The sequence below is a fragment of the Salvelinus namaycush genome, chromosome 11 (assembly GCF_016432855.1).
Source record: "Salvelinus namaycush isolate Seneca chromosome 11, SaNama_1.0, whole genome shotgun sequence".
In the NCBI taxonomy this organism is placed as follows: domain Eukaryota; kingdom Metazoa; phylum Chordata; class Actinopteri; order Salmoniformes; family Salmonidae; genus Salvelinus; species Salvelinus namaycush.
In genome coordinates, this window is record NC_052317.1 from 42,578,822 (window position 1) to 42,603,582 (window position 24,761).

The 24,761-nt window shown below is 46.9% G+C and overlaps 1 protein-coding gene across 1 annotated transcript in view; it reads left to right on the plus strand.

Moving 5' to 3' along the window:
* Positions 1–24,761, plus strand: part of usp33 (ubiquitin specific peptidase 33) — a 91,287-nt gene that overhangs the window by 15,498 nt on the left and 51,028 nt on the right. Inside the window, exons 5-10 of the mRNA XM_039004434.1 lie at positions 6,352–6,504; positions 7,779–7,887; positions 7,995–8,064; positions 10,890–11,003; positions 16,953–17,031; positions 23,768–24,251. Of these exons, the coding sequence (XP_038860362.1) occupies positions 6,352–6,504; positions 7,779–7,887; positions 7,995–8,064; positions 10,890–11,003; positions 16,953–17,031; positions 23,768–24,251 (1,009 nt within the window). The remainder of the gene's footprint in view (positions 1–6,351; positions 6,505–7,778; positions 7,888–7,994; positions 8,065–10,889; positions 11,004–16,952; positions 17,032–23,767; positions 24,252–24,761) is intronic.

The following is a 24,761-nucleotide window of genomic DNA, read 5'->3' on the forward strand; positions in this document are numbered from 1 at the left end:
GATAGGCTAACTGACATAATTTGAGTCAATTGGAGGTGTACCTGTGGATGTATTTCAAGGCCTACCTTCAAACTCAGTGCCTCTTTGCTTGACATCATGGGAAAATCAAAAGAAATTAGCCAAGACCTCAACAAAAAAAATTGTAGACCTCCACAAGTCTGGTTCATTCTTGGGAGCAATTCCCAATCGCCTGAAGGTACCACATTCATCTGTACAAACAATAGTACGCAAGTATTAACCCCAATGGGACCACGCAGCTGTCATACCGCTCAGGAAGGAGACGTGTTCTGTCTCCTAGAGATGAACGTACTTTGGTGTGAAAAGTGCAAATCAATCCCAGAACAACAGCAAAGGACCTTGTGAAGATGCTGGAGGAAACAGGTACAAAAGTATCTATCCACAGGAAACGAGTCCTATATCGACATAACCTGAAAGGCCGCTCAGCAAGGAAGAAGCCACTGCTCCAAAACCGCCATAAAAAAGCCAGACTACGGTTTGCAACTGCACATGGGGACAAAGATCATACTTTTTGGAGAAATGTCCTCTGGTCTGATGAAACAAAAATAAAACTGTTTGGCCATAATGACCATCGTTATGTTTGGAGGAAAAAGGGGGAGGCTTGCAAGCCGAAGAACACCATCCCAACAGTGAAGCACGGGGGTGGCAGCATCATGTTGTGGGGGTGCTTTGCTGCAGGAGGGCCTGGTGCATTTCACAAAATAGATGGCATCATGAGGGAGGAAAATTATGTGAATATATTGAAGCAACATCTCAAGACATCAGTCAGGAAGTTAAAGCTTGGTCGCAAATGACCCCAAGCATACTTGCAAAATGGCTTAGGACAACAAAGTCAAGGTATTGGAGTGGCCATCACAAAGCCCTGACCTCGATCCTATAGAAAATTTGTGGGCAGAACTGAAAAAGCGTCTGCGAGCAAGGAGGCCTACAAACCTGACTCAGTTACATCAGCTCTGTCAGGAGGAATGGGCCAAAATTCACCCAACTTACTGTGGGAAGCTTGTGGAAGGCTACCCGAAACGTATGACCCAAGTTAAACAATTTAAAGGCAAAGTTACCAAATACTTATTGAGTGTATGTAAACTTCTGACCCACTGGGAATGTGATGAAAGAAATAAAATCTGAAATAAATCATTCTCTCCACTATTATTCTGACATTTCACATTCTTTAAATGAAGTGGTGATCCTAACTGACCTAAGACGGGGCATTTTTACTAGGATTAAATGTCAGGAATTGTGTAAAACGGAGTTTAAATGTGTTTGGCTAAGGTGTATGTAAACATCCGACTTCAACTGTACACGCATGCAGTGCATTCGGAAAGTATTCAGAACCCTTGACTTTTTTTCACATTTATATCTTACAGCCTTATTCTAAAATTGATTAAATTGTTTTTTTTATGCTCATCAATCTACACACAATACCCCATAATGACAAAGCAAAAACATGTTTTTTGAAATTTTTTGCAAATGTATTATAAATTTAAAAAACTTTACTTAGTACTTTTGCAGCGATTTACAGCCTCAAGTGTTCTTGGGTATGACGCTACAAGCTTGGCACACCTTTATTTGGTTAGTCTCTCCCATTTTTCTTTGCAGATTATCCAAGCTCTGTTAGGTTGGATGGGCCACTCAAGGTCATTCAGAAACTTGTCCCGAAGCCACTCCTGCGTTGTCTTGGCTGTGTGCTTACGCTCGTTGTCCTGTTGGAAGGTGAACCTTCACCCTAGTCTGAGGTCCTGAGTAGTCTGGAGCAGATTTTCATCAAGTATCTCTCTGTACTTTGCTCCGTTCATCTTTCCCTCGATCCTGACAAGTCTCCCAATCCCTGCCTCTGAAAAACATCCCCACAACATGTTGCTGCCACCACCATGCTTCACCGTAGGGATGGTAACCGGTTTCCTCCAGACGTGACGCTTGGCATTCAGGCCAAAGAGTTCAATCTTGGTTTCATCAGACCAGATCATCTTTTTTCTCATGGTCTGAGAGTATTTAGGTGCCTTTTGGCAAACCCTAAGCGGGCTGTCATGTGCCTTTTTACTGAGGAGTGGCTTCCGTCTGGCCACTCTACCATAAAGGCCTGATTTTAGTATAGTTTTGCAGAGATGGTTGTCCTTCTGGAAGGTTCTCCCATCTCCACAGAAGAACTCTGGAGCTCTAAGTGACCATTTCAAGTTATTTTTTAATACATTTGCAAAAATGTCTAACTTGTTTTCACTTTGTCATTATGGGGCGTTGTGTGTACATCGAGGACATCATTGTATTTAATCTATTTAATAAATTTAAATATTTAATTTAATCCCTGTTAGAATAAGGCTGTAATGTAACAATGTGGAAAAAGTCAAGGGGTCTGAATACTTTCCCGAATGCACTGTATGTTGAAGTGGATGGGGCTCAAGGTGCATCCCTGTCTCACCCCACGGCCCTGAGGAAAGAAATCAGTGTGTTTTTATTGCCATTTTGTTTGTGTACATTTTATTTGATGTCATGTGCTTTTCTCCAACACCTTTCCATCATTTTATAAAGCAGGCCCTCATGTCAAATTGATTCAAAAACTTTTTTGAAATCAACAAAGCATGAAGACTTTGGTTTTGTTTCAATAAGGTTGTGTCATTTCGTGTACCATCAACACCACAGGTCTTTTTGTGTTGAAGGGTTTGTATTTTGTCCTGTAGTTCATCTAATGTAATTGGAGAATCCAGTGGGTTCTGGTAGTCTTTAATAGCTGATTCTAAGATTTGTAATTGATCATGTATATGGTTGTAATTGATCATGTGTATGTTTTTGTTCTTTGTTAAATGGCTAAACGGTTGGAGAAGTGGTTTATCTATAAATCAAAATATTTACTAAATTAACTAAAGTGTAACAATAAAATAACAACGAGGCTATATATAGTGTACCGAGTCAATCTGCAGGATAGGCTGTCTTCATTAAAGTATGGGGATTCTCGTGGGGGGATATAGGTAGCACACAGGAAGACATTTTTCTCTGAGATAATTTCCTTGTGAATTTCTAGCCAAATGTTCCTGTTTAGGTTAATAGTGAGTTAGTTCTGCTCTATACCAAATTAGCATACCCCCTGTGTCTCTTCCCTGTTTCACTCCTGGTAGTTTGGTGGATGGGACTACCAGCTCTCTGTAACCTAGAGGGAAACCAGTGGGTCCGTCTCCTCTATACCCCCCACCTGGTAGTTTGGTGGATGGGACTACCAGCTCTCTGTAACCTAGAGGGAAACCAGTGGGTCCGTCTCCTCTATACCCCCCACCTGGTAGTTTGGTGGATGGGACTACCAGCTCTCTGTAACCTAGAGGGCAAGCAGTGGGTCCGTCTCCTCTATACCCCCCACCTGGTAGTTTGGTGGATGGGACTACCAGCTCTCTGTAACCTAGAGGACAACCAGTGGGTCCGTCTCCTCTATACCACCCACCTGGTAGTGTGGTGGATGGGACTACCAGCTCTCTGTAACCTAGAGGGCAACCAGTGGGTCCGTCTCCTCTATACCACCCACCTGGTAGTGTGGTGGATGGGACTACCAGCTCTCTGTAACCTAGAGGGCAACCAGTGGGTCCGTCTCCTCTATACCACCCACCTGGTAGTTTGGTGGATGGGACTACCAGCTCTCTGTAACCTAGAGGACAACCAGTGGGTCCATCTCCTCTGTACCACCCACCTGGTAGTGTGGTGGATGGGACTACCAGCTCTCTGTAACCTAGAGGGCAACCAGTGGGTCCGTCTCCTCTATACCCCCCACCTGGTAGTTTGGTGGATGGGACTACCAGCTCTCTGTAACCTAGAGGGCAACCAGTGGGTCCGTCTCCTCTATACCACCCACCTGGTAGTGTGGTGGATGGGACTACCAGCTCTCTGTAACCTAGAGGGCAAGCAGTGGGTCCGTCTCCTCTATACCCCCCACCTGGTAGTTTGGTGGATGGGACTACCAGCTCTCTGTAACCTAGAGGGCAACCAGTGGGTCCGTCTCCTCTATACCACCCACCTGGTAGTTTGGTGGATGGGACTACCAGCTCTCTGTAACCTAGAGGGCAAGCAGTGGGTCCGTCTCCTCTATAACATGTTTCTTGTAGGATGACAATGTCTGTATTTCCAATTTCTTTGATGAAGTCCAGGTTCCTGCTCTTTAGGCCAAAGGCAGATTACCTCAGGACTTGGATATTCCAGGATGAGAGAGTGAAGGCTTTGGGTTCCATAAAATGTCCAATGTTGTTAGTCGTGTGGTTTGGCCTCAGACCAGTAAGTGTGAGCAGAGCCTGCTGAGCATCTGGTACATACCATTGGCTTGGGCTAGTGTAAGAGTGGGGGTTGGGCCTGTTTGCCCGCTCACGGCCTGGGCGTATGTGTGATGTTCATTTTGAGGCCCTCTTTGTGGGAGTGGGGGGCATGGGGTGGGCAGGAGGGGCCTAGGTCTGACCTGAGGTGGCCTATATGGGGTATGTCCCCCCCCCCCCCCCCCCTCTTTCTCGCTCCCCCTCTTTCTCGCTCCCCCTCTTTCTCGCTCCCCCTCTTTCTCGCTCTCCCTCTTTCTCAATTCAATTCAAGGGCTTTACTGGCATGGGAAACATATATGTTTACGTTTGCCAAAGCAAGTGAGGTAGATGATTAACATAAGTGAAATAAATGATAAAAATGAACAGTTAACATTACACTCACAGAAGTTCTAAAATAATAGACATTTCAAATGTCGTGTGTGTTTATATATATATATATATATATATATACAGTGTTGTAACAATATGCAAATAGTGCAAGTACAAAAGGGAAAATAAATAAACAAATGCATTTCTCTCCCTCTTTCTCTCTCAATTCAAAGGGCTTTATTAGCATGGGAAACATGAGTTTACATTGCCAAAGCAAGTGAAATAGAAACTCTCCCTCTTTTTCTCTCTCGTCCTCTGTCTCACTCTGTCTTGCTCGCCCTCTGTCTCGCCCTCTCTCGTCCTCTGTCTTGCTCGCCCTCTCTCTCTCTCTCTCTCCAACAAAGACCAGTCGTGTTAGTCCTTTCTGTCTTTTTTTTTAAGCACATGTGGTACACTGAGCACCATGGATGCATCCTCTCCCGTGTATAGTGCACGACCATCTATCCAGTCATCCAGCTAACACTTTGCTGTCCCCTTTCTGGATCATCCATTATTAATTTGTATTCCTGTGGGAGCTGGGGTTGATGCACTGCTAAAGCTCTGCTAAACAGTAGAGCAGGAAAGGATCGGGCTGGGTGGTTTCATCGCTGTAGCCCGTCTCTGCTAAACAGTAGAGCAGGAAAGGGTCGGGCTGGGTGGTTTCATCGCTGTAGCCCGTCTCTGCTAAACAGTAGAGCAGGAAAGGGTCGGGCTGGGTGGTTTCATCGCTGTAGCCCGTCTCTGCTAAACAGTAGAGCAGGAAAGGATCGGGCTGGGTGGTTTCATCGCTGTAGCCCGTCTCTGCTAAACAGTAGAGCAGGAAAGGATCGGGCTGGGTGGTTTCATCGCTGTAGCCCGTCTCTGCTAAACAGTAGAGCAGGAAAGGATCGGGCTGGGTGGTTTCATCGCTGTAGCCCGTCTCTGCTAAACAGTAGAGCAGGAAAGGATCGGGCTGGGTGGTTTCATCGCTGTAGCCCGTCTCTGCTAAACAGTAGAGCAGGAAAGGATCGGGCTGGGTGGTTTCATCGCTGTAGCCCGTCTCTGCTAAACAGTAGAGCAGGAAAGGATCGGGCTGGGTGGTTTCATCGCTGTATCCCGTCTCTGCTAAACAGTAGAGCAGGAAAGGATCGGGCTGGGTGGTTTCATCGCTGTATCCCGTCTCTGCTAAACAGTAGAGCAGGAAAGGATCGGGCTGGGTGGTTTCATCGCTGTAGCCCGTCTCTGCTAAACAGTAGAGCAGGAAAGGATCGGGCTGGGTGGTTTCATCGCTGTAGCCCGTCTCTGCTAAACAGTAGAGCAGGAAAGGATCGGGCTGGGTGGTTTCATCGCTGTAGCCCGTCTGTCAGCTCTGCTGTCAACACTGAACACTAATGCAGACGCATGAATTATGAACCAAGTGACTGACTAGTCAACAGCTGTCTGTCTCTCGCTGTCTGTCTCTCGCTGTCTGTCTCTCGCTGTCTGTCTCTCGCTGTCTGTCTCTCGCTGTCTGTCTGTCTCGCTGTCTGTCTGTCTCGCTGTCTGTCTGTCTCGCTGTCTGTCTGTCTCGCTGTCTGTCTCTCTCGCCGTCTGTCTCGACAACTCTGGGTTAATAATACCAATAATAAGCTGTATTTGTTAATAACATAGAAATATAACCTGTATTACACCTGTATTACACCTTTATAACCCCCTTCGTAACGTGTTTATAACCCCTCTATAACAGGAGACGCGGCACAACCTGACAGTGAACCTGACCACTCTGAGGGTGTGGTGTTATGCCTGTGGGAAAGAGGTGTTCCTGGAGCGTAACCCGGGCCCTCACTGCCCTGTGCCCAGCACCAAGACCCTCGCTTCACCTCAGACCAACAACACACAGGTAATATTGCCATCTGGGAAGAATATCGATTGATACCTGAATCTCAAACCACAAATGAAGTTCCCTCTGGATGAATACAGTTGTCTATATCTAAGACCGTAACAAACGTCCACAACCCTAACCAAATCATGCTAGAACTTGAAAATTGTACAATCCACTCTATAGATGTCAATGATTATTTCACATATTTTGAGACCACGTTGAAAGTAAATCATTATTCAGTTCTGTAATGTTTTCTTTCACTATGAAATGCTGTCAAAGCATTGAGACATTCTCCTGTTGCCAATTCCTCATGTTACTTTTAATGTTGTCGAGATGAGGATGGTTCTGATATGGTGCTAGATGAGGATGGTTCTGATATGGTTCTAGATGAGGATGGTTCTGATATGGTTCTAGATGAGGATGGTTCTGATGAGGATGGTTCTGATATGGTTCTAGATGAGGATGGTTGTAGATAAGGATGGTTCTGATATGGTTTTATACGAGGATGGTTCTGATATGGCTCTAGATGAGGATGGTTCTGATATGGTTCTAGATGAGGATGGTTCTGATATGGTTCTAGATGAGGATGGTTCTGATATGGCTCTAGATGAGGATGGTTCTGATATGGTTTTATACGAGGATGGTTCTGATATGGTTCTAGATGAGGATGGTTCTGATATGGTTCTAGATGAGGATGGTTCTGATATGGCTCTAGATGAGGATGGTTCTGATATGGTTTTATACGAGGATGGTTCTGATATGGTTCTAGATGAGGATGGTTCTGATATGGTGCTAGATGAGGATGGTTCTGATATGGTGCTAGATGAGGATGGTTCTGATATGGTTCTAGATGAGGATGGTTCTGATATGGTTCTAGATGAGGATGGTTCTGATATGGTTCTAGATGAGGATGGTTCTGATATGGTGCTAGATGAGGATGGTTCTGATATGGTTCTAGATGAGGATGGTTCTGATATGGTTCTAGATGAGGATGGTTCTGATATGGCTCTAGATGAGGATGGTTCTGATATGGTTTTATACGAGGATGGTTCTGATATGGTGCTAGATGAGGATGGTTCTGATATGGTGCTAGATGAGGATGGTTCTGATATGGTGCTAGATGAGGATGGTTCTGATATGGTTTTATACGAGGATGGTTCTGATATGGTTCTAGATGAGGATGGTTCTGATATGGTGCTAGATGAGGATGGTTCTGATATGGTTCTAGATGAGGATGGTTCTAATGTGGTTCTAGATGTGGATGGTTCTGATGTGGTTGTCTTCTGTTCCAGGAGCGTAGCAGGGCGCAGGGCAGTCCCACTTCTCTGAGACTGCCCCCTACTAATGGCTGTGAAGACCTGGGCATGGAGACAGAGGAGGAGGACGAGCTACGCGCCAGAGGTACGCGTCATCTGACTGGAGCGAACTTCAATGCTCGAGCTAGCATCAGCCATGCTCTCTCTGCTGTTCTCTAGCGGGATCAAACTCTTTGTGTCCATCTCCTGTAGGTCTGACGGGACTGAAGAACATCGGGAACACCTGCTATATGAATGCAGCTCTGCAGGCCCTCTCCAACTGGTGAGACCCATAGACATTAAACCAGTAGATAGCGCTGATGTCATCTAAGTGTTCCTATGGCAGTCTCCCGATTTTTGAATTTGAAGCGCGCCATATTGCTGAAAGGCACCAAATAATTGCTAAGGATCATGGTCAATGTAGTCGTTTTCATCCTGCCTTAGAGAGTCAACCCAACCACAGAGTTTTTCTAAACCTAGAGGCGCGAAACGGACCAAACGGACTATGCCGGGGTTTGTGAAGTCAATGAGACGTGCCTTTATGAAAATGAACAACCTAGATTCAAGACAATGTCTTAAGTAGTTTAACATTATTACTCCAACCTCGTGAATGAGACCGACACATATTCATTTTAGTCAAAAAACTGCGTCATATCGAAGGAGTGCGTTTTGATTTGATAAGCCTGACAACCGTTTGACCTGATGTGTTTCTACTGACGTCGCCATGACACCGCCTACAAGTGTGACGGGGGATTCCTATTGGAGAAGCAGTGTCTGCCTACCGGAAGCCTTTCGAGAGCCCACTCATAGCTCGGTTGGATTGGATTGCCTCACGAGGAAAAAAGTGGACTGTGTATTAATTCATTATACGATAGTCTAAAACACAATCAAGGTTATAATTTATGCAACTGCATTATTTTGTCATAATAAAAAAGAAAACAGGCAAAGTTTGGAATTCAACATTTGTTTGATTTAAAAAATGTCATACTAAATTGATATTTTAGTGTGAGCGCAATCCTCCTTCTCCATGCCATCCTCGGCCGCCCTCTGTTTTCAGAAAGTATTCAGACCCCCTTTGATTATGTTATGTTACAGCCTAATTCTAAAATGTATTGAATACATTTTTCCCTCAATCTACATGCCCCATAATACCCTATAATGACAAAGCAAAAATATATATTTTTCAAATCTATTAAAAATAAACGGAGACCTTTATTTACATAAGTATTCAAAACTTTTGCAATGAGACTTGAAATTGAGCTCAGGTGCATCCTGTTTCCATTGATTGGAGCTTGATTGGAGTCCACCTGTGTTTGTGGTAAATTTTATTTTTTAAATTTTATTTTACCTTTATTTAACTAGGCAAGTCAGTTAAGAAGAAATTCTTATTTTCAATGACGGCTTAGGAACAGTGGGTTAACTGCATTGTTCAGGGGCAGAACGACAGATTTGACCTTGTCAGCTCGGTTACTAGTCCAACGCTCTAACCACTAGGCTACCCGCCGCCCTTGGTAAATTGTCTATATAAGATCCCACAGTTGACAATGCATGTCAGGGAAAAAAACCAAGCCATGAGGTCGAAGGAATTGTCCGTAGAGCTCCGAGACAGGATTGTGTCGAGGCACAGATCTGAGGAAGAGTACCAAAACATTTCTGTAGCATTGAACGTCCCCAAGAACACAGTGGCCTCCATTCTTAAATGGAAGAACTTTGGAACCACAAGACTCTTCCTAGAGCTGGCCGCCCGGCCAAACTGAGTAATCGGGGGAGAAGGGTCTTGGTCTGGGAGGCGACCAAGAACCTGATGTTCACTCTGACAGAGCTCTAGAGTTCCTCTGTGGAGATGGGAGAACCTTCCAGAAGAACAACCATCTCTGCAGCACGCCACCAAATCAGGCCTTTATGGTAGAGTGGCCAGACGGAAGCCACTCCTCAGTAAAAGGCACATGACAGCCCGCTTGGAGTTTGCCAAAAGGCACCTAAAGACTCTCAGACCATGAGAAACAAGATTCTCTGGTCTGATGAAACCAAGATTGAACTCTTTGGCCTGAATGCCAAGCGTCACGCCTGGAGGAAACCGGTTACCATCCCTACGGTGAAGCATGGTGGTGGCAGCATCATGCTGTGGGGATGTTCTTCAACGGCGGGGATTGGGAGACTTGTCAGGATCAAGGGTAAGATGAACGGAGCAAAGTACAGAGAGATCCTTGATGAAAACCTGCTCCAGAGCGCTCAGGACCTCGGACTGAGGGGTTCACCTTCCAACAGGACAATGACCCTAAAAAACAATATACAGACAAGACAACGCAGAGCTTGAGAGGATCTGCAGGTGTCCCCAAATACAGGTGTGCCAAGCTTGTAGCGTCATACCCAAGAAGACTCGAGGCTGTAATCGCTGCCAAAGGTGCTTCAACAAAATACTGAGTAAAGGGTCTGAATACTTATGTAAATGTGATATTTCAGTTTTATTTATTTTTAAACCTGTTTGCTCTGTCATTATGGGATATTGTGTGTAGATTGATGAGGGGGAAAATAATTTAATACATTTTTATTATACACATACATACAGTTGAAGTCGGAAGTTTACATACACTTAGGTTGGAGTCATTAACTCGTTTTTCAACCACTCCACAAATTTCTTGTTAACAAACTATAGTTTTGGCAAGTCGGTTAGGACATCTACTTTGTGCATGACACAAGTAATTTTTCTAACAATTGTTTACAGACAGATTATTTCACTTATAATTCACTGCATCACAATTCCAGTGGGTCAGAAGTTTACATACACTAAGCTGACTGTGCCTTTAAACAGCTTGGTAAATTCCAGAAAATGATGTCATGGCTTTAGAAGCTTCTGATAGGCTAACTGACATAATTTGAGTCACATTCACAGGTACACCTCCAATTATTTCAAGGCCTACCTTCAAACTCAGTGCATCTTTGCTTGACATAATGGGAAAATCAAAAGAAATCAGCCAAGACATCAGGAAAAAAAATTGAAGACCTCCACCCTGTCTCCCCTGTGCAGTTCGTTGTTTGTTTTTGTGCGTGTATTAAGATGTATGACCTTTCTCCAGACTTCCTCTAACCCAATTCTTCTCTCTCTAGTCCTCCTCTTACCCAGTTCTTTGTGGAGTGTGGAGGTCTGGTGAGGACAGACAAGAAGCCTGCTCTGAGTAAGAGCTACCAGAAACTGGTGTCAGACCTCTGGCACAAGAACAGGTACACTGCTGTCCTTTGAGTCTGTCCTCTTCACCTGGGTGTTGTCCGTTCAGACAGTTTAGAAGAGTATGTTTGGGTTATTTTCACAGATTCTGCAAGGCCTCATCAATGAGCGGGTAGCTTATAAGTGGTCTCTGTAGGCCGTCCTAACCTTGTTCTGGTCTCTGTAGGACGTCCTAACCTTGTTCTGGTCTCTGTAGGCCGTCCTAACCCTGTTCTGGTCTCTGTAGGCCGTACTAACCTTGTTCTGGTCTCTGTAGGCCGTCCTAACCCTGTTCTGGTCTCTGTAGGCCGTACTAACCTTGTTCTGTGGTCTCTGTAGGCCGTACTAACCTTGTTCTGGTCTCTGTAGGCCGTCCTAACCTTGTTCTGGTCTCTGTAGGACGTCCTAACCTTGTTCTGGTCTCTGTAGGACGTCCTAACCTTGTTCTGGTCTCTGTAGAACGTCCTAACCCTGTTCTGGTCTCTGTAGGCCGTACTAACCTTGTTCTGTGGTCTCTGTAGGCCGTACTAACCTTGTTCTGGTCTCTGTAGGCCGTACTAACCCTGTTCTGGTCTCTGTAGGCCGTACTAACCCTGTTCTGGTCTCTGTAGGCCGTCCTAACCTTGTTTTGGTCTCTGTAGGCCGTCCTAACCCTGTTCTGGTCTCTGTAGGCCGTCCTAACCCTGTTCTGGTCTCTGTAGGCCGTCCTAACCTTGTTCTGGTCTCTGTAGGCCGTCCTAACCCTGTTCTGGTCTCTGTAGGCCGTACTAACCTTGTTCTGGTCTCTGTAGGCCGTACTAACCTTGTTCTGGTCTCTGTAGGCCGTACTAACCTTGTTCTGGTCTCTGTAGGCCGTCCTAACCTTGTTCTGGTCTCTGTAGGCCGTCCTAACCTTGTTCTGGTCTCTGTAGGCCGTCCTAACCCTGTTCTGGTCTCTGTAGGCCGTCCTAACCCTGTTCTGGTCTCTGTAGGCCGTCCTAACCTTGTTCTGGTCTCTGTAGGCCGTCCTAACCCTGTTCTGGTCTCTGTAGGCCGTCCTAACCTTGTTCTGGTCTCTGTAGGCCGTCCTAACCTTGTTCTGGTCTCTGTAGGCCGTACTAACCTTGTTCTGGTCTCTGTAGGCCGTACTAACCTTGTTCTGGTCTCTGTAGGCCGTACTAACCTTGTTCTGGTCTCTGTAGGACGTCCTAACCTAGTTCTGGTCTCTGTAGGACGTCCTAACCCTGTTCTGGTCTCTGTAGGCCGTCCTAACCCTGTTCTGGTCTCTGTAGGCCGTCCTAACCCTGTTCTGGTCTCTGTAGGCCGTCCTAACCCTGTTCTGGTCTCTGTAGGCCGTCCTAACCCTGTTCTGGTCTCTGTAGGACGTCCTAACCCTGTTCTGGTCTCTGTAGGACGTACTAACCCTGTTCTGGTCTCTGTAGGACGTACTAACCTTGTTCTCTGGTCTCTGTAGGCCGTACTAACCTTGTTCTCTGGTCTCTGTAGGCCGTACTAACCTTGTTCTGGTCTCTGTAGGCCGTACTAACCTTGTTCTGGTCTCTGTAGGCCGTACTAACCTTGTTCTGGTCTCTGTAGGACGTCCTAACCTAGTTCTGGTCTCTGTAGTCCGTCCTAACCTTGTTCTGGTCTCTGTAGGCCGTCCTAACCCTGTTCTGGTCTCTGTAGGCCGTCCTAACCCTGTTCTGGTCTCTGTAGGCCGTCCTAACCCTGTTATGGTCTCTGTAGGACGTCCTAACCCTGTTCTGGTCTCTGTAGGACGTCCTAACCCTGTTCTGGTCTCTGTAGGACGTCCTAACCCTGTTCTGGTCTCTGTAGGACGTACTAACCCTGTTCTGGTCTCTGTAGGACGTACTAACCCTGTTCTGGTCTCTGTAGGACGTACTAACCTTGTTCTCTGGTCTCTGTAGGCCGTACTAACCTTGTTCTCTGGTCTCTGTAGGCCGTACTAACCTTGTTCTCTGGTCTCTGTAGGCCGTACTAACCCTGTTCTGGTCTCTGTAGGCCGTCCTAACCCTGTTCTGGTCTCTGTAGGACGTACTAACCCTGTTCTGGTCTCTGTAGGCCGTCCTAACCCTGTTCTGGTCTCTGTAGGCCGTCCTAACCCTGTTCTGGTCTCTGTAGGCCGTCCTAACCCTGTTCTGGTCTCTGTAGGCCGTCCTAACCCTGTTCTGGTCTCTGTAGGCCGTACTAACCTTGTTCTGGTCTCTGTAGGCCGTACTAACCTTGTTCTGGTCTCTGTAGGCCGTACTAACCTTGTTCTGGTCTCTGTAGGCCGTCCTAACCCTGTTCTGGTCTCTGTAGGCCGTACTAACCTTGTTCTGGTCTCTGTAGGCCGTACTAACCTTGTTCTGGTCTCTGTAGGCCGTCCTAACCTAGTTCTGGTCTCTGTAGTCCGTCCTAACCTTGTTCTGGTCTCTGTAGGCCGTCCTAACCCTGTTCTGGTCTCTGTAGGCCGTCCTAACCCTGTTCTGGTCTCTGTAGGCCGTCCTAACCCTGTTATGGTCTCTGTAGGACGTCCTAACCCTGTTCTGGTCTCTGTAGGACGTACTAACCCTGTTCTGGTCTCTGTAGGACGTACTAACCTTGTTCTCTGGTCTCTGTAGGCCGTACTAACCTTGTTCTCTGGTCTCTGTAGGCCGTACTAACCTTGTTCTCTGGTCTCTGTAGGCCGTACTAACCCTGTTCTGGTCTCTGTAGGCCGTCCTAACCTTGTTCTGGTCTCTGTAGGACGTCCTAACCTTGTTCTGGTCTCTGTAGGCCGTCCTAACCCTGTTCTGGTCTCTGTAGGCCGTCCTAACCCTGTTCTGGTCTCTGTAGGCCGTACTAACCCTGTTCTGGTCTCTGTAGGCCGTCCTAACCCTGTTCTGGTCTCTGTAGGCCGTCCTAACCTTGTTCTGGTCTCTGTAGGCCGTCCTAACCCTGTTCTGGTCTCTGTAGGCCGTCTTAACCTTGTTCTGGTCTCTGTAGGCCGTACTAACCTTGTTCTGGTCTCTGTAGGCCGTACTAACCTTGTTCTGGTCTCTGTAGGCCGTCCTAACCCTGTTCTGGTCTCTGTAGGCCGTACTAACCTTGTTCTGGTCTCTGTAGGCCGTCCTAACCTTGTTCTGGTCTCTGTAGGCCGTCCTAACCTTGTTCTGGTCTCTGTAGGCCGTCCTAACCTTGTTCTGGTCTCTGTAGGCCGTCCTAACCCTGTTCTGGTCTCTGTAGGCCGTCCTAACCCTGTTCTGGTCTCTGTAGGCCGTCCTAACCCTGTTCTGGTCTCTGTAGGCCGTCCTAACCTTGTTCTGGTCTCTGTAGGCCGTCCTAACCCTGTTCTGGTCTCTGTAGGCCGTCCTAACCCTGTTCTGGTCTCTGTAGGCCGTCCTAACCTTGTTCTGCTCTCTGTAGGCCGTCCTAACCTTGTTCTGGTCTCTGTAGGCCGTCCTAACCTTGTTCTGGTCTCTGTAGGCCGTCCTAACCTTGTTCTGGTCTCTGTAGGCCGTCCTGACCTTGTTCTGGTCTCTGTAGGCCGTCCTGACCTTGTTCTGGTCTCTGTAGGCCGTACTGACCTTGTTCTGGTCTCTGTAGGCCGTACTGACCTTGTTCTGGTCTCTGTAGGCCGTACTGACCTTGTTCTGGTCTCTGTAGGCCGTACTGACCTTGTTCTGGTCTCTGTAGGCCGTACTGACCTTGTTCTGGTCTCTGTAGGCCGTCCTAACCCTGTTCTGGTCTCTGTAGGCCGTACTAACCCTGTTCTGGTCTCTGTAGGCCGTACTAACCCTGTTCTGGTCTCTGTAGGCCGTACTAACCCTGTTCTGGTCTCTGTAGGTCGTCCTAACCCTGTTCTGGTCTCTGTAGGCCGTCCTAACCTTGTTCTGGTCTCTGTAGGCCGTCCTAACCTTGTTCTGGTCTCTGTAGGCCGTACTAACCTTGTTCTGGTCTCTGTAGGACGTCCTAACCTTGTTCTGGTCTCTGTAGGACGTCCTAACCTAGTTCTGGTCTCTGTAGTCCGTCCTAACCTTGTTCTGGTCTCTGTAGGCCGTCCTAACCCTGTTCTGGTCTCTGTAGGCCGTCCTAACCCTGTTCTGGTCTCTGTAGGCCGTCCTAACCTTGTTATGGTCTCTGTAGGCCGTCCTAACCCTGTTCTGGTCTCTGTAGGACGTACTAACCTTGTTCTCTGGTCTCTGTAGGCCGTACTAACCTTGTTCTCTGGTCTCTGTAGGCCGTACTAACCCTGTTCTGGTCTCTGTAGGCCGTCCTAACCTTGTTCTGGTCTCTGTAGGACGTCCTAACCCTGTTCTGGTCTCTGTAGGCCGTATTAACCTTGTTCTGGTCTCTGTAGGCCGTCCTAACCCTGTTCTGGTCTCTGTAGGCCGTACTAACCTTGTTCTCTGGTCTCTGTAGGCCGTCCTAACCCTGTTCTGGTCTCTGTAGGCCGTACTAACCTTGTTCTGGTCTCTGTAGGACGTCCTAACCTTGTTCTGGTCTCTGTAGGCCGTCCTAACCTTGTTCTGGTCTCTGTAGGCCGTACTAACCTTGTTCTGGTCTCTGTAGGCCGTACTAACCTTGTTCTGGTCTCTGTAGGAAGTCCTAACCTTGTTCTGGTCTCTGTAGGCCGTCCTAACCCTGTTCTGGTCTCTGTAGGCCGTCCTAACCCTGTTCTGGTCTCTGTAGGCCGTCCTAACCCTGTTCTGGTCTCTGTAGGCCGTACTAACCTTGTTCTGGTCTCTGTAGGCCGTACTAACCCTGTTCTGGTCTCTGTAGGACGTCCTAACCTTGTTCTGGTCTCTGTAGGCTGTCCTAACCCTGTTCTGTCTCTGTAGGCCGTCCTAACCCTGTTCTGTGGTGTTGTAGACCGTCCTAACCCTGTTCTGGTCTCTGTAGACCGTCCTAACCCTGTTCTGTGGTGTTGTAGGACGTCCTAACCCTGTTCTGTGGTGTTGTAGACCGTCCTAACCCTGTTCTGTGGTGTTGTAGGCCGTCCTAACCCTGTTCTGGTCTCTGTAGGCCGTCCTAACCCTGTTCTGTGGTGTTGTAGGACGTCCTAACCCTGTTCTGTGGTGTTGTAGGCCGTCCTAACCCTGTTCTGTGGTGTTGTAGGACGTTCTAACCCTGTTCTGTGGTGTTGTAGGCCGTCCTAACCCTGTTCTGTGGTGTTGTAGGACGTCCTAACCCTGTTCTGTCTTTGTAGGCCGTCCTAACCCTGTTCTGTCTTTGTAGGACGTCCTAACCCTGTTCTGTGGTGTTGTAGGACGTCCTAACCCTGTTCTGTGGTGTTGTAGGACGTCCTAACCCTGTTCTGTGGTGTTGTAGGCCGTACTAACCTTGTTCTGTGGTGTTGTAGACTGTTCTAACCCTGTTCTGTGGTGTTGTAGGCCGTTCTAACCCTGTTCTGTGGTGTTGTAGGACGTTCTAACCCTGTTCTGTGGTGTTGTAGGACGTCCTAACCCTGTTCTGTGGTGTTGTAGGACGTCCTAACCCTGTTCTGTGGTGTTGTAGGACGTCCTAACCCTGTTCTGTGGTGTTGTAGGACGTTCTAACCCTGTTCTGTGGTGTTGTAGGCCGTTCTAACCCTGTTCTGTGGTGTTGTAGGCCGTCCTAACCCTGTTCTGTGGTGTTGTAGGCCGTCCTAACCCTGTTCTGTGATGTTGTAGGACGTACTAACCTTGTTCTGTGGTGTTGTAGGCCGTTCTAACCCTGTTCTGTGGTGTTGTAGGCCGTCCTAACCCTGTTCTGTGGTGTTGTAGGACGTCCTAACCCTGTTCTGGTGTCTGTAGGCCGTCCTAACCCTGTTCTGGTCTCTGTAGGCCGTCCTAACCCTGTTCTGGTCTCTGTAGGCCGTACTAACCCTGTTCTGGTCTCTGTAGGCCGTCCTAACCCTGTTCTGGTCTCTGTAGGTCGTCCTAACCCTGTTCTGGTCTCTGTAGGCCGTCCTAACCCTGTTCTGTGGTGTTGTAGGACGTACTAACCTTGTTCTGTCTCTTTAGGCCATCCTATGTGATCCCTACCAATCTGTTCCAGGGGATCAAGGCTGTTAACCCCATGTTCAGAGGATACTCCCAACAGGTAGGTGTGTTCTCATTCAGGCTGGTATTATGGTAGATATCCAGTATATCTAATACTCCCAACGGGCAGGTGTCTTCTCTAGGCCTGTTAATACTCCCAACGGGCAGGTGTCTTCTCTAGGCCTGTTAATACTCCCAACGGGCAGGTGTCTTCTAGGCCTGTTAATACTCCCAACGGGCAGGTGTCTTCTAGGCCTGTTAATACTCCCAACGGGCAGGTGTCTTCTAGGCCTGTTAATACTCCCAACGGGCAGGTGTCTTCTAGGCCTGTTAATACTCCCAACGGGCAGGTGTCTTCTAGGGCTGTTAATACTCCCAACGGGCAGGTGTCTTCTAGGGCTGTTAATACTCCCAACGGGCAGGTGTCTTCTAGGGCTGTTAATACTCCCAACGGGCAGGTGTCTTCTAGGGCTTTTAACACTCGCAACGGGCAGGTGTCTTCTCTAGGGCTGTTAATACTCGCAACGGGCAGGTGTCTTCTCTAGGGCTGTTAATACTCCCAACGGGCAGGTGTCTTCTCTAGGGCTGTTAATACTCCCAACGGGCAGGTGTCTTCTCTAGGCCTGTTAATACTCCCGACGGGCAGGTGTCTTCTCTAGGCCTGTTAATACTCCCGACGGGCAGGCGTCTTCTCTTGGGCTGTTAATACTCCCGACGGGCAGGCGTCTTCTCTAGGGCTGTTAATACTCCCGACGGGGAGGCGTCTTCTCTAGGGCTGTTAATACTCCCGACGGGGAGGTGTCTTCTCTAGGCCTGTTAATACTCCCGACGGGCAGGTGTCTTCTCTAGGCCTGTTAATACTCCCGACGGGCAGGTGTCTTCTCTAGGCCTGTTAATACTCCCGACGGGCAGGTGTCTTCTCTAGGCCTGTTAATACTCCCGACGGGCAGGTGTCTTCTAGGCCTGTTAATACTCCCAACGGGCAGGTGTCTTCTAGGGCTGTTAATACTCCCAACGGGCAGGTGTCTTCTAGGGCTGTTAATACTCCCAACGGGCAGGTGTCTTCTAGGGCTGTTAATACTCCCGACGGGCAGGTGTCTTCTCTAGGCCTGTTAATACTCCCGACGGGCAGGCGTCTTCTCTTGGGCTGTTAATACTCCCGACGGGCAGGCGTCTTCTCTAGGGCTGTTAATACTCCCGACGGGGAGGCGTCTTCTCTAGGGCTGTTAATACTCCCGACGGGCAGGCGTCTTCCCGACGGGCAGGCGTCTTCTCTAGGCCTGTTAATACTCCCGACGGGGAGGCGTCTTCTCTAGGGCTGTTAATACTCCCGACGGGCAGGCGTCTTCTCTAGGGCTGTTAATACTCCCGACGGGCAGGCGTCTTCTCTAGGGCTGTTAATACTCCCGACGGGCAGGTGTCTTCTAGGGCTGTTAATACTCCCGACGGGCAGGTGTCTTCTCTAGGGCTGTTAATACTCCCGACGGGCAGGTGTCTTCTCTAGGCCTGTTAATACTCCCGACGGGCAGGTGTCTTCTCTAGGCCTGTTAATACTCCCGACGGGCAGGTGTCTTCTCTAGGCCTGTTAATACTCCCGACGGGCAGGTGTCTTCTCTAGGCCTGTTAATACTCCCGACGGGCAGGTGTCTTCTCTAGGCCTGTTAATACTCCCGACGGGCAGGTGTCTTCACTAGGCCTGTTAACCTGTTTGGGCTGAAAGCCCGACACCGGTACACTTATGACAACAGCCACTTCAAGTGCAGGGCGCGAAATTCAAAATATATATTTTTTAAATATTTAACTTTCACACATTAACAAGTCCAATACAGCATATGAAAGGTACACATCTCGTGAATCCAGCCAACATGTCCGATTTTTAAAATGTTTTACAGGGAAGACAAAATATGTAAATCTATTAGCTAACCACGTTAGCAAAAGACTCCACTTTTATTACTCCATCAGTTTTTTACTACATCAGTAGCTATCACAAATTCGGCCAAATAAAGATATAAATAGCCACTAACCAAGAAACAACCCCATCAGATGACAGTCTGATAACATATTTATTGTATAGCATATGTTTTTTTCGAAAAATGTGCATATTTCAGGTATAAATCATAGTTTACATTGCAGCTACATTCAGAAATTGCACCGAAAGCAGCCATAATATTTACAGACACCAACGTCAAATACCTAATTACTCATCATAAAACATTTCTGAAAAATACATAGTGTACAGTAAATGAAAGACAGGCATTGTAACGGCTGTTCTCCTCCTCTTCATCCGAAGAGGAGGAGTAGAGATCAGACCAACATGCAGCGGGTTTTGAGAACATAATGAATTTATTCAACCACGAAGACGAACACGAAACAACACTTGGAATAATTACAAAATAACAAAACGAACGAAGACAGACCTGAAATAGAGAACTTACATATAACACGAAGAACTCACGAACAGGAATAGACTACAAACAAAACGCTACAGTCCCGTGTGGTACGAACATACAATACAGACACGGAAGACAACCACCCACAAACAAACAGTGTGAACACCCTACCTTTATATGGTTCCCAATCAGAGGAAACGACAAACACCTGTCTCTGATTGAGAACCATATAAGGCTAATTACCAATGGCCTAAACATAGAAACACAAAACATAGAATGCCCACCCCAACTCACGCCCTGACCAACTAAACACATACAAAAATAACAGACAACAGGTCAGGAACGTGACAGAACCCCCCCCTCAAGGTGCGAACTCCGGGCGCACCCCTAAAACTCAAGGGGAGGGTCTGGGTGGGCATCTGTCCGCGGTGGCGGCTCCGGCGCAGGACGAGGACACCACTCCACCATTGTCTTTGTCCCCCTCCTTAGCGTCCTCCGAGTGGCGATCCTCGCCCCCAACCCTGGTCTAGGAACCTTCACACCGGTCCCCCCTAGATAGCTCAGGACAGAGAGGTAGCTCAGGACAGGACTCTGCATTAACCTTTTTTGCACAAAATGTTTACATCGTATACCTGCACATCAACTTGGTACTGGTACCCCTTGTATATAGCCTAGTTCTCGTAATCAATGTGTACAGTACCATTCAAAAGTTTGGACACACCTACTCATTGCAGGTTTAAAAGAAAAACGATTTTCTACATTGTAGAATAATAGTGAAGACATCAAAACTATGAAATAACACACGTGGAGTCATGTAGTAACCAAAAAGTGTTTAACAAATCAAAATATATTTGCCTTGACACCCTTTGCCTTGACAGCTTTGCACACTCTTGGCATTCTCTCAACCAGCTTCATCAGGAATGCTTTTCCAACAGTCTTGAAGGAGTTCCCACATATGCTGAGCACTTGTTGGCTGCTTTTCCTTCCCTCTGCGGTCCAACTCATCCCAACCCAAAAAGGTATCGAAATTGTCAACAAAAGCTGCAATAATCATGTAGCCAGTTGTGAAGAGAGAATCCTGCTAAAGTATTCAATGACACGATTGAGAGGGCACAGGGCCAGATATGATGGGTCTTTTGTTAGTGTCTAGCAGAGAGTCAGTCAGCTCTTTGAAATCCAGTTTCAACTGTTCAGAGCTGCCCTTCATAATGTCATTAAAACCCACATGGACTACGATAGAATCGATTTCCATGTCCTGACGTAGTATATTTGGGAGCAGCTTAGTAATGTCATTTACTCAAGCACTGGTGGGGTAGGACTCTGTTTTTGCACCAGGAAAAGTTGCATTTCTTACCATGGAGCTGCACAAAAGCACGGATGGCGAGAAGGATGAAAAAATCCACCCACTCCCATGCTTCACAGGATGGTGCAGGCTTCCGACAGATGGAGAAGCCCCGCTCGATCCAGAGCAGGGACGGAAGGTTGCCGACTTTGATATCGTAGGGGAAGGAGTAGTCACAGCGGCCACACACACAGGTACCCCAGCGACAAAGGTGCACGAAGATCAGGCTCCAGGGCGGCGATATTCGTTGTTTGTATCTGCTCCGGGCCTCTCGTTGGGAGTGTAGGCTGCTTTGCGGCAGGCTGCTGTCTTCGGCTTCCACGGCTCGTGACATGCGACCATCGTTGATTGCCATGCTCCTCTTGCTGTGTTCTTTCGACTCTCCTATCAGATGGGGGAGAAGAGGCAGGCGATGGATCCCCTGGTGAACGTACTCCGGATAACACTGGCCAGTCGGTTAACAACAAACGACAAGACGGAGATCCACCCAACCATGCGAGAACGCCGTCAATCCACCGGCGTAGAAAGGTAAACATTCCACACTGCGTTCTCCCCAGTTTCTTACGTAGGCTGGCGACCTGCGAGATCAAGGAAGCCACCTCAAGTCTATAATCCTTTGCAAGCAAACAATTACCGCATTGGAACACCTGAGTGATCCGGTTTGTCCCGAAACAAGGTAGTAGATACAGCTCCTACAGCACTGAAACCATTCATTTACTTCTCCAGACAAAGAGGGCTCCATTGGAAAACTCATCTGGGATTAACTTTGTTAGCTTGATAGCTAACGTTAGCTGCTTGCCTCATGCAGCACGACGCATCTCCTTGACATAAGAGTGGATCAGACTGTTGATTGTGGCTTGTGGAATGTTGTCCCACTCCTCTTCAATGGCTGTGTGAAGTTACTGGATATTGCCGGGAACTGGAACATGCTGTCGTACACGTCGATCCAGAGAATCCCAAAACGTGCTCAATAGGTGACATGTCTGAGTATGCAGGCCATGGAAGAACTGGGACATGTCAGGTGACAAGTCTGAGTATGCAGGCCATGGAAGAACTGGGACATTTTTCATCTTCCAGGAATTGTGTACAGATCTTTGTGACATGGGGCCGTGCATTATCATGCTGAAACATGGGACCAACACTTTACTTTTTGCATATATTTTTGTTCAGTGTAGATGTTTACATTTGGACTCTGAGGTTCTTGCGCTGTCTGATGGATCAGCTCCACGAGAAATATAACCAGTGCCTTCAGAACATTTTCGTGTTGCTTGAATTTTACACATTTTGTTGTTACGTCCTGAAATCTAAATGGAGTAAATAATGACACATGAAAACATGCTTTTAGCAATTTACTTTTTTTTTTTAAATACAGAAATGTCTAAATTCACCTTAGAGATTCCAGTCTCTAAGAGCTGTGCGTCATTCTGGGTAATTCTCTAAAACACCTGGATTGTGCAACATTTTGCCCGTTGATTATTTTCAACTTTCTTCAAGCTCTGTCGTCATGGTTCCTGGAAAACCATTTTCAAGTAGATTTAAATAAAAACTGTAACTCGGCCACACAGGAACGTTCACTGCCGCCTTGGTAAGCAATTCCAGTGTTGATTTGTCATTGTGTTGTAAGTTTATTGTCCTGCTGAAAGGTGAATTCATCTCCCAGTGTCTGGTGGAAAGAGAGCTGAACCAGGCTTTCCTCTAGGATTTTGCTTGTGCTTAGCTCCTTTTCTTTTTATCCTGAAAAACTCTCCAGTCCTTAACGATGACAAGCATACCCATAACATGATGCAGCCACCATTATGCTTGAACATATGGAGAGTGGTACGCAGTAATGTGTTGGATTGGGGTTTGCCCCAAACATATTACTTTTTTTCTTCTTCTTTTTTCCCCCTCAGTATTACGTTAGTGCCTTGTTGGAAACAGGATGCATGTTTTGGTATAGTTTTATTAGGAAGGACACATGTCTCTTTGTAGTGACTGGGTGTATTGATACACCATCAAACGTGTAATTTAATAACTTCACCATGCTCAAAGAGATTTTCAATGTGTGATATTTTTACCCATCGACCAATAGGTGCCCTTTTCTGTGAGGTATTGGAAAACCTCGCTGGTCTTTGTGGTTGAATCTGTGTTTGAAATTCACTGCTCGACTGATGGACCTTACAGATACAGTAATTGTATGTGTGGGGGTACAGAGATGACGTAGTCATTCATAAATCATGTTAAACACTATTATTGCACACAAAGTGAGTCCATGCAACTTATTACATGACTTGTTAAGAAAATTTGCACTCCTAAACTTATTTAGGCTTGTCATAACAAAGGGGTTGAATACTGATTGATTCAAGAAATGTATTTTTTCTTTTTTTATCGATTTGGAAAAAATGAAATATAAACATAATTCCACTTTTACATTGTGGACATCTTTAATATCCGTTTCCATCAGGACCACATCACTATACTATAAACCTATAATGTTTCCATTAGGACTAGAACCATATTATAACTATACTATAAACCTATAATGTTTCCATTAGGACTATATTATATAACTATAAACCAATGTTTCCATTAGGACTAGAACTATATTATAACTATACTATAAACCTATAATGTTTCCATTAGGACTAGAACCATATTATAACTATACTATAAACCTATAAATCTAGTCCATTAGGACTAGAACCATATTATAACTATAAACCTATAATGTTTCCATCAGGACTAGAACCATATTATAACTATAAACCTATAATGTTTCCATCAGGACTAGAACCATATTATAACTATACTATAAACCTATAACGTTTCCATTAGGACTAGAACCATATTATAACTATACTATAAACCTATAATGTTTCCATTAGGACTAGAACCATATAACTATAAACCTATAATGTTTCCATTAGGACTATATTATATAACTATAAACCAATGTTTCCATTAGGATTAGAACCATATAACTATAAACTTATAATGTTTCCATTAGGACCACATCACTATACTATAAACCTAGTGTGTATATGTATGACAGTATATTCTATCTATGTGATCTATGTCTACATCAGGACTCTCAGGAGTTCCTGCGCTGTCTGATGGACCAGCTCCACGAGGAGCTGAAGGAGCCACTGACCGAGCCCCCCGACAACGACCAACACTCGCACGCCATCGCCATGGACGACTGCCCCGACGACGACAGCCGCAGCCAATCTGACGGCGACTTCCAGTCGTGCGAGTCTTGCGGCAGCAGCGAGCGGGCGGACAACAAAGGCGGGAGCGGGGATGGTCGGTCGGCTGCGCCGCCGTCGGGGGAGGAGTCTAACGAGGCACAGATGCTGATCCCTGATGGACCTGACTCCTCCCACTCCTCGCGTCAGACCAATAGGGAGTGGCAGAAGGAGAAGAACCTGATCAACAACCTCTATCGGGGGTCAGGGGGCGCAGGGTCGTCAGGGGGAGACCTATATAAAGACGTGGATACCACTTCCGAGGCCGTGCCCATCATCAGCAGCCAGGGGGCCATCAAGGTCCAGATACAAGGAAACATGGCTGGTAGGTACACCTTGGATTATTTAATTATGACTGGATGGATCAAGTAGGTTCAAACCATCACATCAGTCTAGCTTGCCTCAGTATTGTGTTAGCTCGCTGAGCCTGTCTACCTCAGTATTGTGTTAGCTCGCTGAGCCTGTCTACCTCAGTATTGTGTTAGCTCGCTGAGCCTGTCTACCTCAGTATTGTGTTAGCTCGCTGAGCCTGTCTACCTCAGTATTGTGTTAGCTCGCTGAGCCTGTCTACCTCAGTATTGTGTTAGCTCGCTGAGCCTGTCTACCTCAGTATTGTGTTAGCTCGCTGAGCCTGTCTACCTCAGTATTGTGTTAGCTCGCTGAGCCTGTCTACCTCAGTATTGTGTTAGCTCGCTGAGCCTGTCTACCTCAGTATTGTGTTAGCTCGCTGAGCCTGTCTACCTCAGTATTGTGTTAGCTCGCTGAGCCTGTCTACCTCAGTATTGTGTTAGCTCGCTGAGCCTGTCTACCTCAGTATTGTGTTAGCTCGCTGAGC